Source organism: Colletotrichum gloeosporioides (genome assembly GCF_011800055.1).
Source record: "Colletotrichum gloeosporioides strain Lc1 chromosome Unknown consensus_21, whole genome shotgun sequence".
Taxonomy (NCBI): Eukaryota; Fungi; Ascomycota; class Sordariomycetes; order Glomerellales; family Glomerellaceae; genus Colletotrichum; species Colletotrichum gloeosporioides.
The window spans coordinates 164,386-175,899 of record NW_025544666.1 but is presented as its reverse complement, the minus strand read 5'-3'; the positions used below and the strand labels follow the sequence as shown (position 1 = coordinate 175,899).

Genomic DNA, 11,514 nt, shown 5'->3' with positions numbered 1-11,514 from the left:
TCATACCTCTGCGCCGGCGACCTCTTCGCGGAAACGCAGGCCGCCTTCTACCTGGATCGCGCCCTTGACCCATTCGTTCTCTGCAACCTTCTCGAGCGTCCATCTACTCCTGGCGCGCTGGAGCAGGCCTTCGGTGATCTCCATGGCCCCTAGGAGGCCGCGTTCCTTGAACTTGGCCTCGTCGCCTTCGTGGTCGCCGTCTTCTCCGGCGTAATCGATCCAGCGCCACTCCGCGCGGGCGATGCGGTGGCTCGTGCGGCTGCGCATGCGGTGGCCGTCCATGGTGTTGGGGTACGGGTCGAACGGCAGGCGGGCTTCGAGAAGGGCATAGAGCAGAACGCCCAGGGACCAGGCGTCCGTCGCACGGCCGTCGTAGGGCAAGCCCATGATGACCTCGGGCGCCGCGTAGTCTTCCGACCCGCAGCGGGTCTCGAGCTTTTCGTCGTCGGCGATGCGCCGGGACAGGCCAAGGTCTGTCAAGGTGATGACCGAGTGCGGGTACGTCGTCCAGTCCGTCGAGGGATCCGCCAGCTCGGTTGCAGTCAGGTTGACGAGCACATCTATGGATTGTCAGTATCGTTTTTGAGTTTGTAGTCGCAACCCGGGTTACCCACTCTCGAGCTTGATATCCCTGTGGACGATTCTGCGTTCATGCAGGTATCTCACGGCGCCCACCAGTTCTGCAAACATCCGCCTCAACAGCGTTGGCTTGAGAACCTGGCGGTGGCCCGTAGCGACATCGAAAAGATCGCCTCCTGGGCAGTGGCCGAGGATGAGAATGGCGCGGCTGGGCTCAATGTTCCACGCCTTGAGATGTACCAGCGACGGATGGCTGATGCTCTGCATAATCTCCAACTCGCGCTTGAGAGACATCTCGATGCGGTCCTCGCTTGCTCCACCTCTAGGGCCATGCTCGCAAACCTTGACTGCGACAAGGGTCTTTCTGGCCGGTCCCATTTCTGAAATTGGCGTGAGGCTGTCGGGGTGTAACGTATCGTCGTCGTCGTCCATCTGGCTCGTCGCCAGCATGACACGGCTGAAGGTGCCCTGGCCCAGGGTCTTGACTGCCCTCCATCTCCTCCTCTTGTTGTCGCGGCGGTCGAAGGCCTCGAAATACTCGGGAATGGCTGTTTTCGGCTTGCTGGTGGAGTCGCTCGAGTCCTTGGAAGACTCGCTCGGCGGTGGGGTCGGCGGCTGGGCGATGGCGGGGGTCAAACCTCTGGACTCTGCGAGATTCAGCTCGCGGCGCATATGGGGTTCGGTGGCGGACTCCTGGGCTTCGGGCTTGACGTGGGAGCCAGAGACGGTGATGTGCCGCTTCGGTATATAATTCGGGTCGGGGATGTACTCGCTGATGCTGCGGTTTCGTGCATGCTCTTGCTTGGCGTTGAGGGTCACCTTTGCGCCTGATCCATCGGTGGTTTCTGTAACCAGACCGGCGTAAACCTTGCGTTTTGAAGCGTTGGCGAGGGCGGCTGCTATTGATTCGCCGGTTGCTGAGACCAGCACGGAATCTGGGGTAGGGTTGGGCATATCCCGCGAGGGTGGTCGTACGCCGAGACGCTTCCAAGGGCCCGGGGAGTCTCCTGATAATAACGGCGAGGGCAACGGGGTGACGTCGCTCATAGCCGACAGAATCGGGCTGGGCAGGCAGGAGCTCGTGGCCGAGGCGGGGCCGAGACTGTGAACAGCCGCCTTAAAGCTAGGGGTTCTCGAGACGGGCTTCAGGCTGGAGGACGATGTCTTGTGGGCGAGGCCGGCACTGGGTCGGCGAGGAGTGGTGTAGACGGAGACGGGGTGGTTGTCGTAGCGGGTAGGCAGGCTCGGGAGCAGGTCGTCGGTCTGGATTCGGAGGTTGTTGTTTGTGACAAGCGGACTCGGGCCGGGTCTGGTGGTTAATGTGGATTGAGGCTCGAGTTGCTGGAAGGAGGACTCGGACAAGGGCGGGGAGGGTGCTATTGTCGTTGTGCGGAACTGGATCTGGGGATGTGTGACGATGTAAGGGAAGGAGGTGTCGTTGTTGAAGTCTGCATTGCGGAGGAGTGTATCTGAGGCGACGGGGTCGGAGCTCCCATCAACCTTGTTCTGGTGTTCCGTGTGAATCGGCGGCGGCAAGGACTGGGGTGGACCGTTTGACATGATTATATGCAACGTGTGGACTGGAGGTGGTGGTGGGTACGGTGTGGTGTGCGTTGTGTGTTGGACGCAGACAAGACGGGACGACGGTCGTGCGTGTGTCGTAGGAAGAGTCGAGTCGGCGAGTCGCAGTCGCGCGCAGCAGCGGCAGCAGTAGTTGCAGTTGCAGGCTGTCGTGGGGGAAAGGAGGAAGAGGGATAAAGCGCGAGGTTATCAGCTGGATGGATGGGAGGGTGGCGACCGTCTGCGATTCGTAGGCGTAGGACGGTGGAGGGTACGGTAGGTGTGAACGGTGCACCGTGTGTATTCGAACAACACCCAAGACACCCGTATCCTCCCGTCAAACAGTCGACGTATTCGTAGGCGTTAGGCGTAGGGAGGAGAGACAAGACGGGGGACGGAACGGCGTTAGGTCGAGTCTGGGTGGGTTTAGGTCCAGTAAGGTCGACTAGCCAACTTGAGGTAAAAAGTGCCTAGGTACTGCGTACACGGCGCCCACAGGCCGGGCCAGCGTCAGTGTGAAGGTTCTTTTCTGGTCGGGGTCCGGCCGACCATTTGGATTGTGGATGGACTGGACTGGACTGGACTGCAAGGTATCTGGACTGCAGTAGCTGTAGACCGTCTTGTCTGCCTTGAGTCTGATGTGGAAACGGTCCGTCCGTGGGGGTGGTCTTTGGCGTGCGTGGTGTTTGGGGGACTCGAGGGTGAACAGGATGAACAAACTCACTGAAGCAAGAACCTTGGCGCTGGAATAACCTTTCTCGCTGCGTATGGCGGATTGACTCGATCCCTTGCAGGGCAGATAACAGAAGAGAGAGGGAGGGAAGGAGGAAAAGAAGAAAGCCAGGGCCCGGAAGGCCTCGGTAGGGGAGAGGGGGTTAAGGAAAGGAGAGGGAGAGGGAGACCATAAGGAGCAAGTAAGGTAAGGTAGTCTAGTGAGTGGTAGTATTCGGTAAGATACCGTACCTAGTGAAAAAGGAAAGGCGAGGAAACGACGGGGCTATGAGGAGAACACGGGCAACGAGGACGAGGCTCAGGGCGTCAGCAGTCGTAATGGCAGCTGCAGGGCATTGGCAGTGGCAGTGGCAGTGGCAGTGATGATGACAGTGACAGTGACAGCGACAGCGACAGCGACAGTGGCTGCACTGCGTTCTGCTTCTCCTGTGCCGTGCCTGTGCCTGTGCCTGCAAGTCGAAAAGGATCAGGGTGCGAACTTTGGAAGGCAGAGAAACAAAAAAAAAGGGCGAGAGGTGCAGGTGCAGATGCAGGCGTTTGGCGCAGTGCAGGGAGGGAGGGAGGCCGAGCGTGGAGGGAACATGGCTGCAGCCAGCGAAAGATTTCGAGGGACCCTTCGAAACGGAACCTGTTACGGCTTAGCTCCCCGACGGTGCGGCTGCCAGAGTCGTTGTGTCAGCAATTGACGGCCGGCCAATCAGCAGCAACACGGACAGCAGACAGTGCTCGTCCTCGACGGAATACCCACACTGTCTGTCTGTCTGTCTGTCCGTAATGGCGCTCAGAACACCGACAGCCGTTTGAGTTACCGGCCGCCGAACGGATTCGATCCAATACCACTGCGGATCCGGCCCAAGGCACCTACCTACCTTGCGGACATGTACTCCACAGTCACGTCGCCTGGCATTCGAGCATCGAGCATCGAGCAATTGGTCTCTTGTTGTTTTCTTTTCTTTTCTTTTTCCCCCTTCTGCATGATCAACCACTCGGTAATTCAACTGCTGCAAGATTAGGAAGAGATTGCGCCCCCCATCAGATATCGATATCAATACCAGCAGATGCCTATCACCTATCTGCGGATATAACCTACGCGAATATCCTTCCCGAAACTGACGCACTGCTTACTCGCAGATAACGGAGCCGCTCCCACCCACCTTACCTACTTACTCTAACTAGCCGTACGTACCTTATCTTGCATCAGCTGCAACAGCAACAGAAGAAGCAAAATGGACGCCTACCTAATTACAGATACTGCTATCACTAATTGCTCTGGGCTGCACCTCGCCGCGAGGGAGGGAACAAAGAATGCCAGCCCAGATCCACAATTACCCGAACTGGCCAGTGATTCATTCAATTAAATCAATCAGCCATCACCACTGGTCAGGTACACATACAAAGAAGAGGACGATCAATGTCCAATATCACGCCAGACATCCCAAGCTGCCAGACGACTTTACAACCACATTTCGCCCCTACCTTCCCTCTCACACGTCACAAACCTCGTGTGTGCTTCGTGGCCCAGCAGCCCACACACGGAATGGGCGTGCTGGCGTCTTCGAGCGAACATGTGGACGGACGGACGGACAGACGGCCGGGGACGGGTGACAATCTGCGGCGCAGTTCTCGTGAACGGGCCGAGCGGTCCAGCCCAGTCCTTTCAAGGGTCTAGATTCGATTCTCTCCTCTCACTCTGTCAATTCCTTCTTCCTCAGTGACGCCTGGGCAACAGAGTAAGGTGAGGTCTGGTAGTACCGCGCCGTATTGTGTGCCGTCTCACAGCATTCTGCAACCCTTCCCACCTGCTGTGCCCTTCCGCCCGGTACCTAATCATCTCCTGTGCTCTCCCTCCTTCCGTCCCTCTCTCCCTCCCGGGGCATGCAGTCGATCCAAAAGATGGGCAATGCAGAGGCCATGGTAAAGCCGGCCCACGTTGCCTCTGGCCGCGCCGCCCTCTGCCAAGCTCTCCCTCGTGCGTCCAAGTCTTCGTAGGCTTGCCGCGCGTTTTGCTCTCTCTTTCACACCACGTCTCGAATTTCTTTCATCGAGCAAACAAAAGGCTGAAAAGTCGAAACGGAGGGGCTCGGGGCCCAGACCGTTTAAACTCAATGCCTCGCGTGAGACAAAAGATATTGACGGCCCCGTAGGCGAGATTGAATCACCCAAACTATTGACTTCCCACTTCCGGCCACTACCCAGCAGAACTTCCCCCGCAATAAGAGAGCCATAGTCAGTCGTGTCACCAGTCACACCCGTCACCTACCCAGAACCGCAGCCTGAGCCTGAGCACAGCAGCGATGCAGTGCCCGTAACCGTAGCCCCCCTTCGATGCCCCAGGGTGATGTGCCCCTCGGATATTACGTTACAGTGCATCCAGGTGGGAGCGAAGCCTGCGCGACAGCCCGTGACAGGCACCACCTCAGCAGAGTGGACGTCCACGGTGGGGGAGACCCGTCCACAACCTTGACAAACCACCTGCTCTGCAAGGTATCTAATTGAGATTCAACCCAGCCCGCACCGCGCCCGCCTTGGGCTGTCCAACGCTCAAATGCCATAGGGCCAGCCCGACGCTGTAAAGGGCCCCGGAGCGGACGACGTAAGATTGCCCAGCGCTGCCGCCGCTCCCCGTTAAACCCCTTTGGGCTTCCCGGCTGAGGAACTGTTCCCACCTTCAAATTGTGCTGGATCCAGCGTCCCGTTGTTTAATTCTCCATTATTGCCAGGTTACACCGGCTGACTGGTTGGGCCTGGACTGCGCGTTCCCCCGTCCCGCTATGCCCGTCCGGCCCCTGTCTGTTGGTCTCGTCCGTCGCCCTTCTTCTTAACAGCTGACCTCGAAGCGAGGACGACGAGACCGTCTTTCCCCAAGCCTGGCACTGTGCTCCGTTCCAAACGTTCGCCGTTGGCTCCTCGAGACTCCAAGCTTCGTTTTCAACCTGCCAGCGCATCTAAGCTGTTAGCACTGAGCAGTTTGCGTCTGCACCTACCGGCGTCTGACATTCCCATGTGCATGCATTCGGCCATTAGATAGGCCTGCCATTGGCACTCCCAATCAAAGACGCACCCTTTCTTGTTACCCCAATCCAAGCCGCTAACGGTTTGTCATTCTGGGCCAGCCGCATGGAATTGAGTTCAGCCAGCTCCCACTGGGGCTCATGTTTCGACACCGTCGTCATCGCCATTGCTCTTAGTGATGCACCAAGCATGCGCGTTCTCATGAATCTCCTCGTTGGAGTCCGCGCGGGATAAGGCGGGACCGTTCCACTGCGCTACCCAGTTGCTGATGTCGCGTTGCTATTGGTGTTGGGCCGCCGCAAAATGAACTGTCTCGGAAGACATGAGGCTTCCTCCAACTGACCCGATACATTCGGATATCTTAAGCAAGACGGTCTCCCCGTCCTGGGCCTTTCCACGCACTTGGCACTGCTGGAACACATCCAACGCAAGCGTTCGGCGATGCCAGCGACATGTCGCGTGGCAGCCCGCGCGTGACAGTCCAACAACCAACGTTCGCGCCCGAGTCATTCGCCGCGGCCGCCGTTGATTGTTGCCGGTGCTTCCTTGTTTTTGTCCCGCCTCCAACGGTCTAAATGACGGATGAGAAAGAGTCAGGTCTCTGCAGGACCACGAGACCGATCTCGGTCAAACAAGGCAATCTCCCTTGATGCCGGTGAGAGTGGATGAGCTGCACGATCGATTACTGCAGAGCTATCGTGCGATGATCTTATCTCTGCTTCGGCGTTGCAATACCGGCCATTTCCCGGCAGGAATGGCAATACCGTCCGTTGACGCAGGGGGGGGCGGAGTCCAGCTGGACCTCCGTTTTGTGACCGGCAAAACGGCTAAAGCCCGAGAACACCAGAAAATGTCGCTTGGCCGCACAACGTACGCCTCAATAAGCACGCTGCACGGCATTGAGGAGAAACGCACCCCGGATCACGGAAATACTTCGAATTGGACGCGGTCCAGAGTCCGTCAGCTTCCACGTCTCCAGACATTCAATCTGAATCGTCTCCGCCCGCCACTCAGATCGTCCTGCCATGTCCCTCCCTCCACGTTCGCCAGGGACGGCGTCGATTGGCTGCATGCACCCACGATGGCCCGTTGGTGCGACCCATTGGTGCATTCGGATTCCGTAACCCCAAGGCCAACGCGCCAATGCCGCGACTCGAGACCAACGCTTTGGGAAGTGTTGGTGCAATGGTTTGTCAGACAAGGAGCCCGGCGATGCGTCAATATGCGTCTACCGGCGTAACAGTTGCGCATAATGACGTCTTGGAGCCGTGTGCTCGTCTTTGCTGCATCCACCAGCATCAAGATCGACGTGTGTGAGAGGCGGAGACTTGGCACTGATTTTTCTGCTCTGCCGGTGCTTCCGTGCCTATGACCGAGCCCTAGGAGTCCGAGGGACGCCGAAGCCGGTGGGCAAGACGAAGCCTCCGGGGCGAAAAATGGGCACACGGCGCCGAGACCTCGGGGCCGGCAGTCCTCGACCGGGGCCCGAGGGGTGCGTCATTTTCGATCTCGGGGCACGGGGCCGGTCTGGCTACCTCTTTACCATCATGCTCGACACGTAGGCTTGTAGGCAGCGGGAATGGTGACCTTGAGGCAGCAGTCAATGGCGTTGTGCTGACGATGTGCAGAAGCGAATGGACCCCTCAGTGGCGTCCGGTCTCGTGTCTATCTAACGGATTAGCAATGCAAAACCGAGTCCGCGGATTCGTTGGCCGACGCCTTTGTGTAGGCTGCCATCATTATTGGAAATATCTTGCCTGTTGGGGCAAGTTTGCTTCATTTGTGAATCAGTGGAGTTGGACGGACGTACGTGGTCTCGTCGTGTTGCGTGTCAGAAATAGGCAGCCTCATTGTGGTTGGAAGACTTAATGTATTTTTTTCTTGTTCTCATCTTTTTTGCTGTACAATAATTTGACAGAGTGGTATATTGGTTGCGCTTGCCGATGTTAAATCCTGCAATTACACGCTCTGCTTCTTTCCTCGTATTGCTCCTTCTCAATGCTGGGTGCGAGAGGCGGAAGGCGCCTTCCTACGCTCCTTCCATAACGTTCCTACAGGAAAATTTGCGCTGCCATCGCGCCTTCTACCTTGGACTTGAAGAATCTTCAAGCAGGAAGTTCACCTGTCGTGCCTTCATTTTTCCTCTCTCAAGCATCCAGAGCTGGCCCAGTAGCCGCTCTCGGACTTGTTTCGCTTGGATAGCCTCGCCTCCTCGACAAAGAGACCACCGTTCGAATGCTGTGTTCAAGCGACGTCTCCAACGATCAATCGTCTTTCGGAGCCCTTCCACCTACTCCGTCGACGTTTAAAGTCCGCCTCCGAGATTCGTTCATTTCTCAATCCCAACAGCCTGCGGACCTGATGCTTCCCGCAAGTCAAGTCCGAGAGAGCCACTACTTCCCGGGATTTTTCGAAATCTTTCTGGCGCCGGAATTGAGCGTCTTTGCCTTCCGTCTCTGTCCTGGGGCATTTTCAACCGCCGCGAGCACTAGTACCGGAACGCAAGCACTAACGCGTCGACGCATCTTGACTGCTTTTCCGGCTTGTCGCCGACACGAAGCCCCAGGGCCTCCATGAGTGGCAGAAAGCAAAAGGATCGAACGGAGCCCTCGACTTGGTGTCTTGATATCATCACTGATGGGTCGTTTCACCGCACCCCGCCTGCCTGTGCGTATAGAAATTCGACCTCCGGATCGATCAGGTGGCTCTCGATTCGGGGAGAGTATTCGGTCGATATTACGGCGGGAGACTCGGGCTGGGAAGTGTTTGCCCAGTCCAACGCGCCGCTAGGATAAGCAGCAAAGGAAGCTGGTGATTGCTTGTCCCAGGTGAACGGCGTCAAATCAGACCATACTTCAGGCTCGTCTTCGATATCGTCGCACTTCCACAGCCATTCCGGCAAGGCATCGAGTTCGATGGAAACGTCGTCGCTATCGTTGTCATAATCGTCGGAGAACCCCTTTTCCAAAAACGCTGATTTCTCTGCAAACTTGGCAACACGGTCCATTCGGTATTGGTGCACTCGGTTGGCCATGGTCGTTTTGTCCATCTTCTGGAATGACGCCTCCAAGTTTGACAGCGCCAGGTCGCAGATCCTCTCGTCTCCGTCCGATGTCAGGGCAACGCGTGCCGCCGACTTGAAGGACGCGATGGCAGCCACATCGTTGTTCATGTTGTAATATTTGACGCCCAGCGTGAGGTGGAGCGAAGCTTCTTGGTCGTTGGCCATACTGTACGCGTTCATGTGCGCCGCCAGTACCGCAATCGCTTCGTCCGGGCGCCCCTGGTTCTCTTTGCAGGTTGCGAGTAGGCCTGCGTGTGAGAGGGCCATGTCTTCAAGCCACAGATGTTCCCGCCCTGACCTTTGACTCCGAGATATATGGCTGCTAATTACCGACTCGCAGTCTTCCGCAGTCCTCCTACCATGCATACAGTCGAGATAGTCGCAGTACAGAAGGAACGTCAAGTAGTTGGCTGACCCAACGCGACCTTCGATCTCGGGAACCAACAATTCATACAACCTCATGGAAAGCTCGTAGTATGACGAGAATTCGGTCATTGCCAGCCTCCGCCAGATGTGCGCGAGAATATGATGCGGTCCCAACACAATCGGCATCAGATCTGCGAGGTAATGGAGGACAAGTCGTAGGAGATCATGCTTGTAGTGTCGCTCCAGATACCAAAGCAGAGAAATCGTCCTCGCAACGAAATTCGGGGTTTCGGAGCTCACGAGCCTCTTCAGCGTGTCGAAAGCCGGGCCGAGGACGCGGTTGATATCGATGTGATCACCGCATCTCATGCAGCGGTTGACCAAAGCGAAGCTCGCAACCACCCTTTCGAACAACTCGTTGCTTTCGTCGCTTTGCAGGGTCTGCGGGGCGCGAATGCTCGAACACTCCACGTCGTACTCGCACCACCAGGTACCGGATGAGAAGGAACCGTCGATATAGTCCCGGAACAGATACAGCACCTGCTCTGTGCTTTGCATTTCTGTCGTCGGGGCCAGGGCTCTGAGGGGACTCGGGGGCGGTGAAGGTGTTCGGCAAGTCACTTCGAGGGCTGTCTGGACGCTGGGCGTCTGCCCAGCTCTGAACTTGGCCATCAAACCCGGGTTTCGTTTGAGGTACCGCTGGATATTCTCCATGTCGACGGGCTGCCCGCGTATCCTGAACTCTGTTGGTCGTTTCAGAGCCTCGCGGTCACGTTGCAGCAGCATGATGGCCAACACCTCGTCTCCCTTCAGCTTCTTGTCGAGACCCCATTTCCAAATTCTGGACTTGTACATCTTGACACTATACACACCGTAAGCAAGGCTCACAAGCTGGAAGGAGCGTACAACTTACGTTGCAGTGAAATGGTAGTCTCGCTCCATGATTTCCATCACCTCCTTCAACGATTTCTTCTCTTCCTGGTACAGCCGCGTTATGATTGGGCGCTTGGTCTCCCAGATCTCAGCGGGAACGCGCTTGCGCGGCTTTGCTGACTTCCCAGGACTTGTCATGTCGTCGGCCTCGGAATCGGTAGAGGCTTTCCTCTTCGCCGGCACGGGGCCGTTGGGTGCTTTCACTGCTGATGATTTCATAATGTTTAGGGGCCGAGACCGCGACAAATCCACAAATTAACGCGCCAGACGAAGGCACAGGATGCTCGAGCTGTTCTATATCAAAAGCCGTCAAGTAACAATCGCCACGGAATGTTGTCTCAACGGAACGCGGGGAAGCGGTTGGATGAGTTTTTGAAGCAAGAACGAAAAGGGGATATGCCAACGAGAAGACATACCGCTAAGCCCGGCAAGGCTCCATTCGTCGCCCCCATCCAGCATGGCCAGGCTGGTGGTGTACGTTATTGGACCCAATTGCACCCCTCTCCCAGCGGCAGCAATCACCCCCTGCAGAGTGACACTCACTACTCTGCAAAGAGACCTTGCATTTCGTCCCCATCGTTGCCAGCGGACGACCGCACCTACCCGCCGAAGCGCTCCCGACTCCCACTACCCCCCAAGAAGTGTTACTCGCCATTCGCCAAGTCCTTCACCACCAACAGGGGGGGGCGTCTTCGTCGGTGGGGACGGTGTAGGGTTCGCAGGGCAGGGGGACGACAGGGAGCAGCGGGCGATCAATCACCGTCAGATGGCAGTGTGCGTGTGTGGCTGTTCAACAATTGGCAGGTGGAGGGTGGTGACGGCGGTTGACCGTTGAAGCTCGTCGTACCATTGTGTTGCTGACCAGCTGCAGCTGGGCTGCAGGAGCCCAGCCTAATTCGGAGACGTCCTGTTGGAATCACTCTCTCAGGATGCAAGGATGCGGGAAAAGATGCAGCCAACTCGATAGAAGCGGTTCTTACCTCTGCCACAGCCCTCCAGATCAACAACCGCTGCGCACCGCTCACAACCAAGATGCCTAACCCCGACGGTTCGATTCCAAATGAGTTCTCCGGTTCGGATTTGCCCCGGAATTAGGACGGTAGATGCCGTTGCACCTCTACAACATTGTCTCAATTTGAGAATGCTGCTGCCTCACGGGAAGTTCGACAAAAGTCAGGGTTTAGATGGAGAAAATCAAGCTATCCTCCTTACCCGACGACGGAGGTGTGGAGAGGCGGGTGTCATCTAAGCGCAGGTCAGTGCTTCTG

General features: G+C 57.1%; 2 protein-coding genes across 2 annotated transcripts; both read right to left on the bottom strand.

Annotated features, from left to right (window-relative positions):
* GCG54_00013014 (Serine/threonine-protein kinase PRR1) lies at positions 1-2,139 on the bottom strand (the record flags this gene model as incomplete). The annotated part of the gene is made up of 2 exons (XM_045412877.1): positions 1-560; positions 615-2,139. The coding sequence occupies 2 exons, from the start codon at positions 2,137-2,139 to the stop codon at positions 1-3; spliced, it is 2,085 nt and encodes a 694-aa protein (XP_045267535.1).
* A 6,391-nt stretch (positions 2,140-8,530) lies between these two features.
* GCG54_00013013 (uncharacterized protein) lies at positions 8,531-10,465 on the bottom strand (the record flags this gene model as incomplete). Its single annotated transcript, XM_045412876.1, has 2 exons — positions 8,531-10,175; positions 10,227-10,465. The coding sequence occupies 2 exons, from the start codon at positions 10,463-10,465 to the stop codon at positions 8,531-8,533; spliced, it is 1,884 nt and encodes a 627-aa protein (XP_045267534.1).
* Between the last annotated feature and the right edge of the window lie 1,049 nt (positions 10,466-11,514).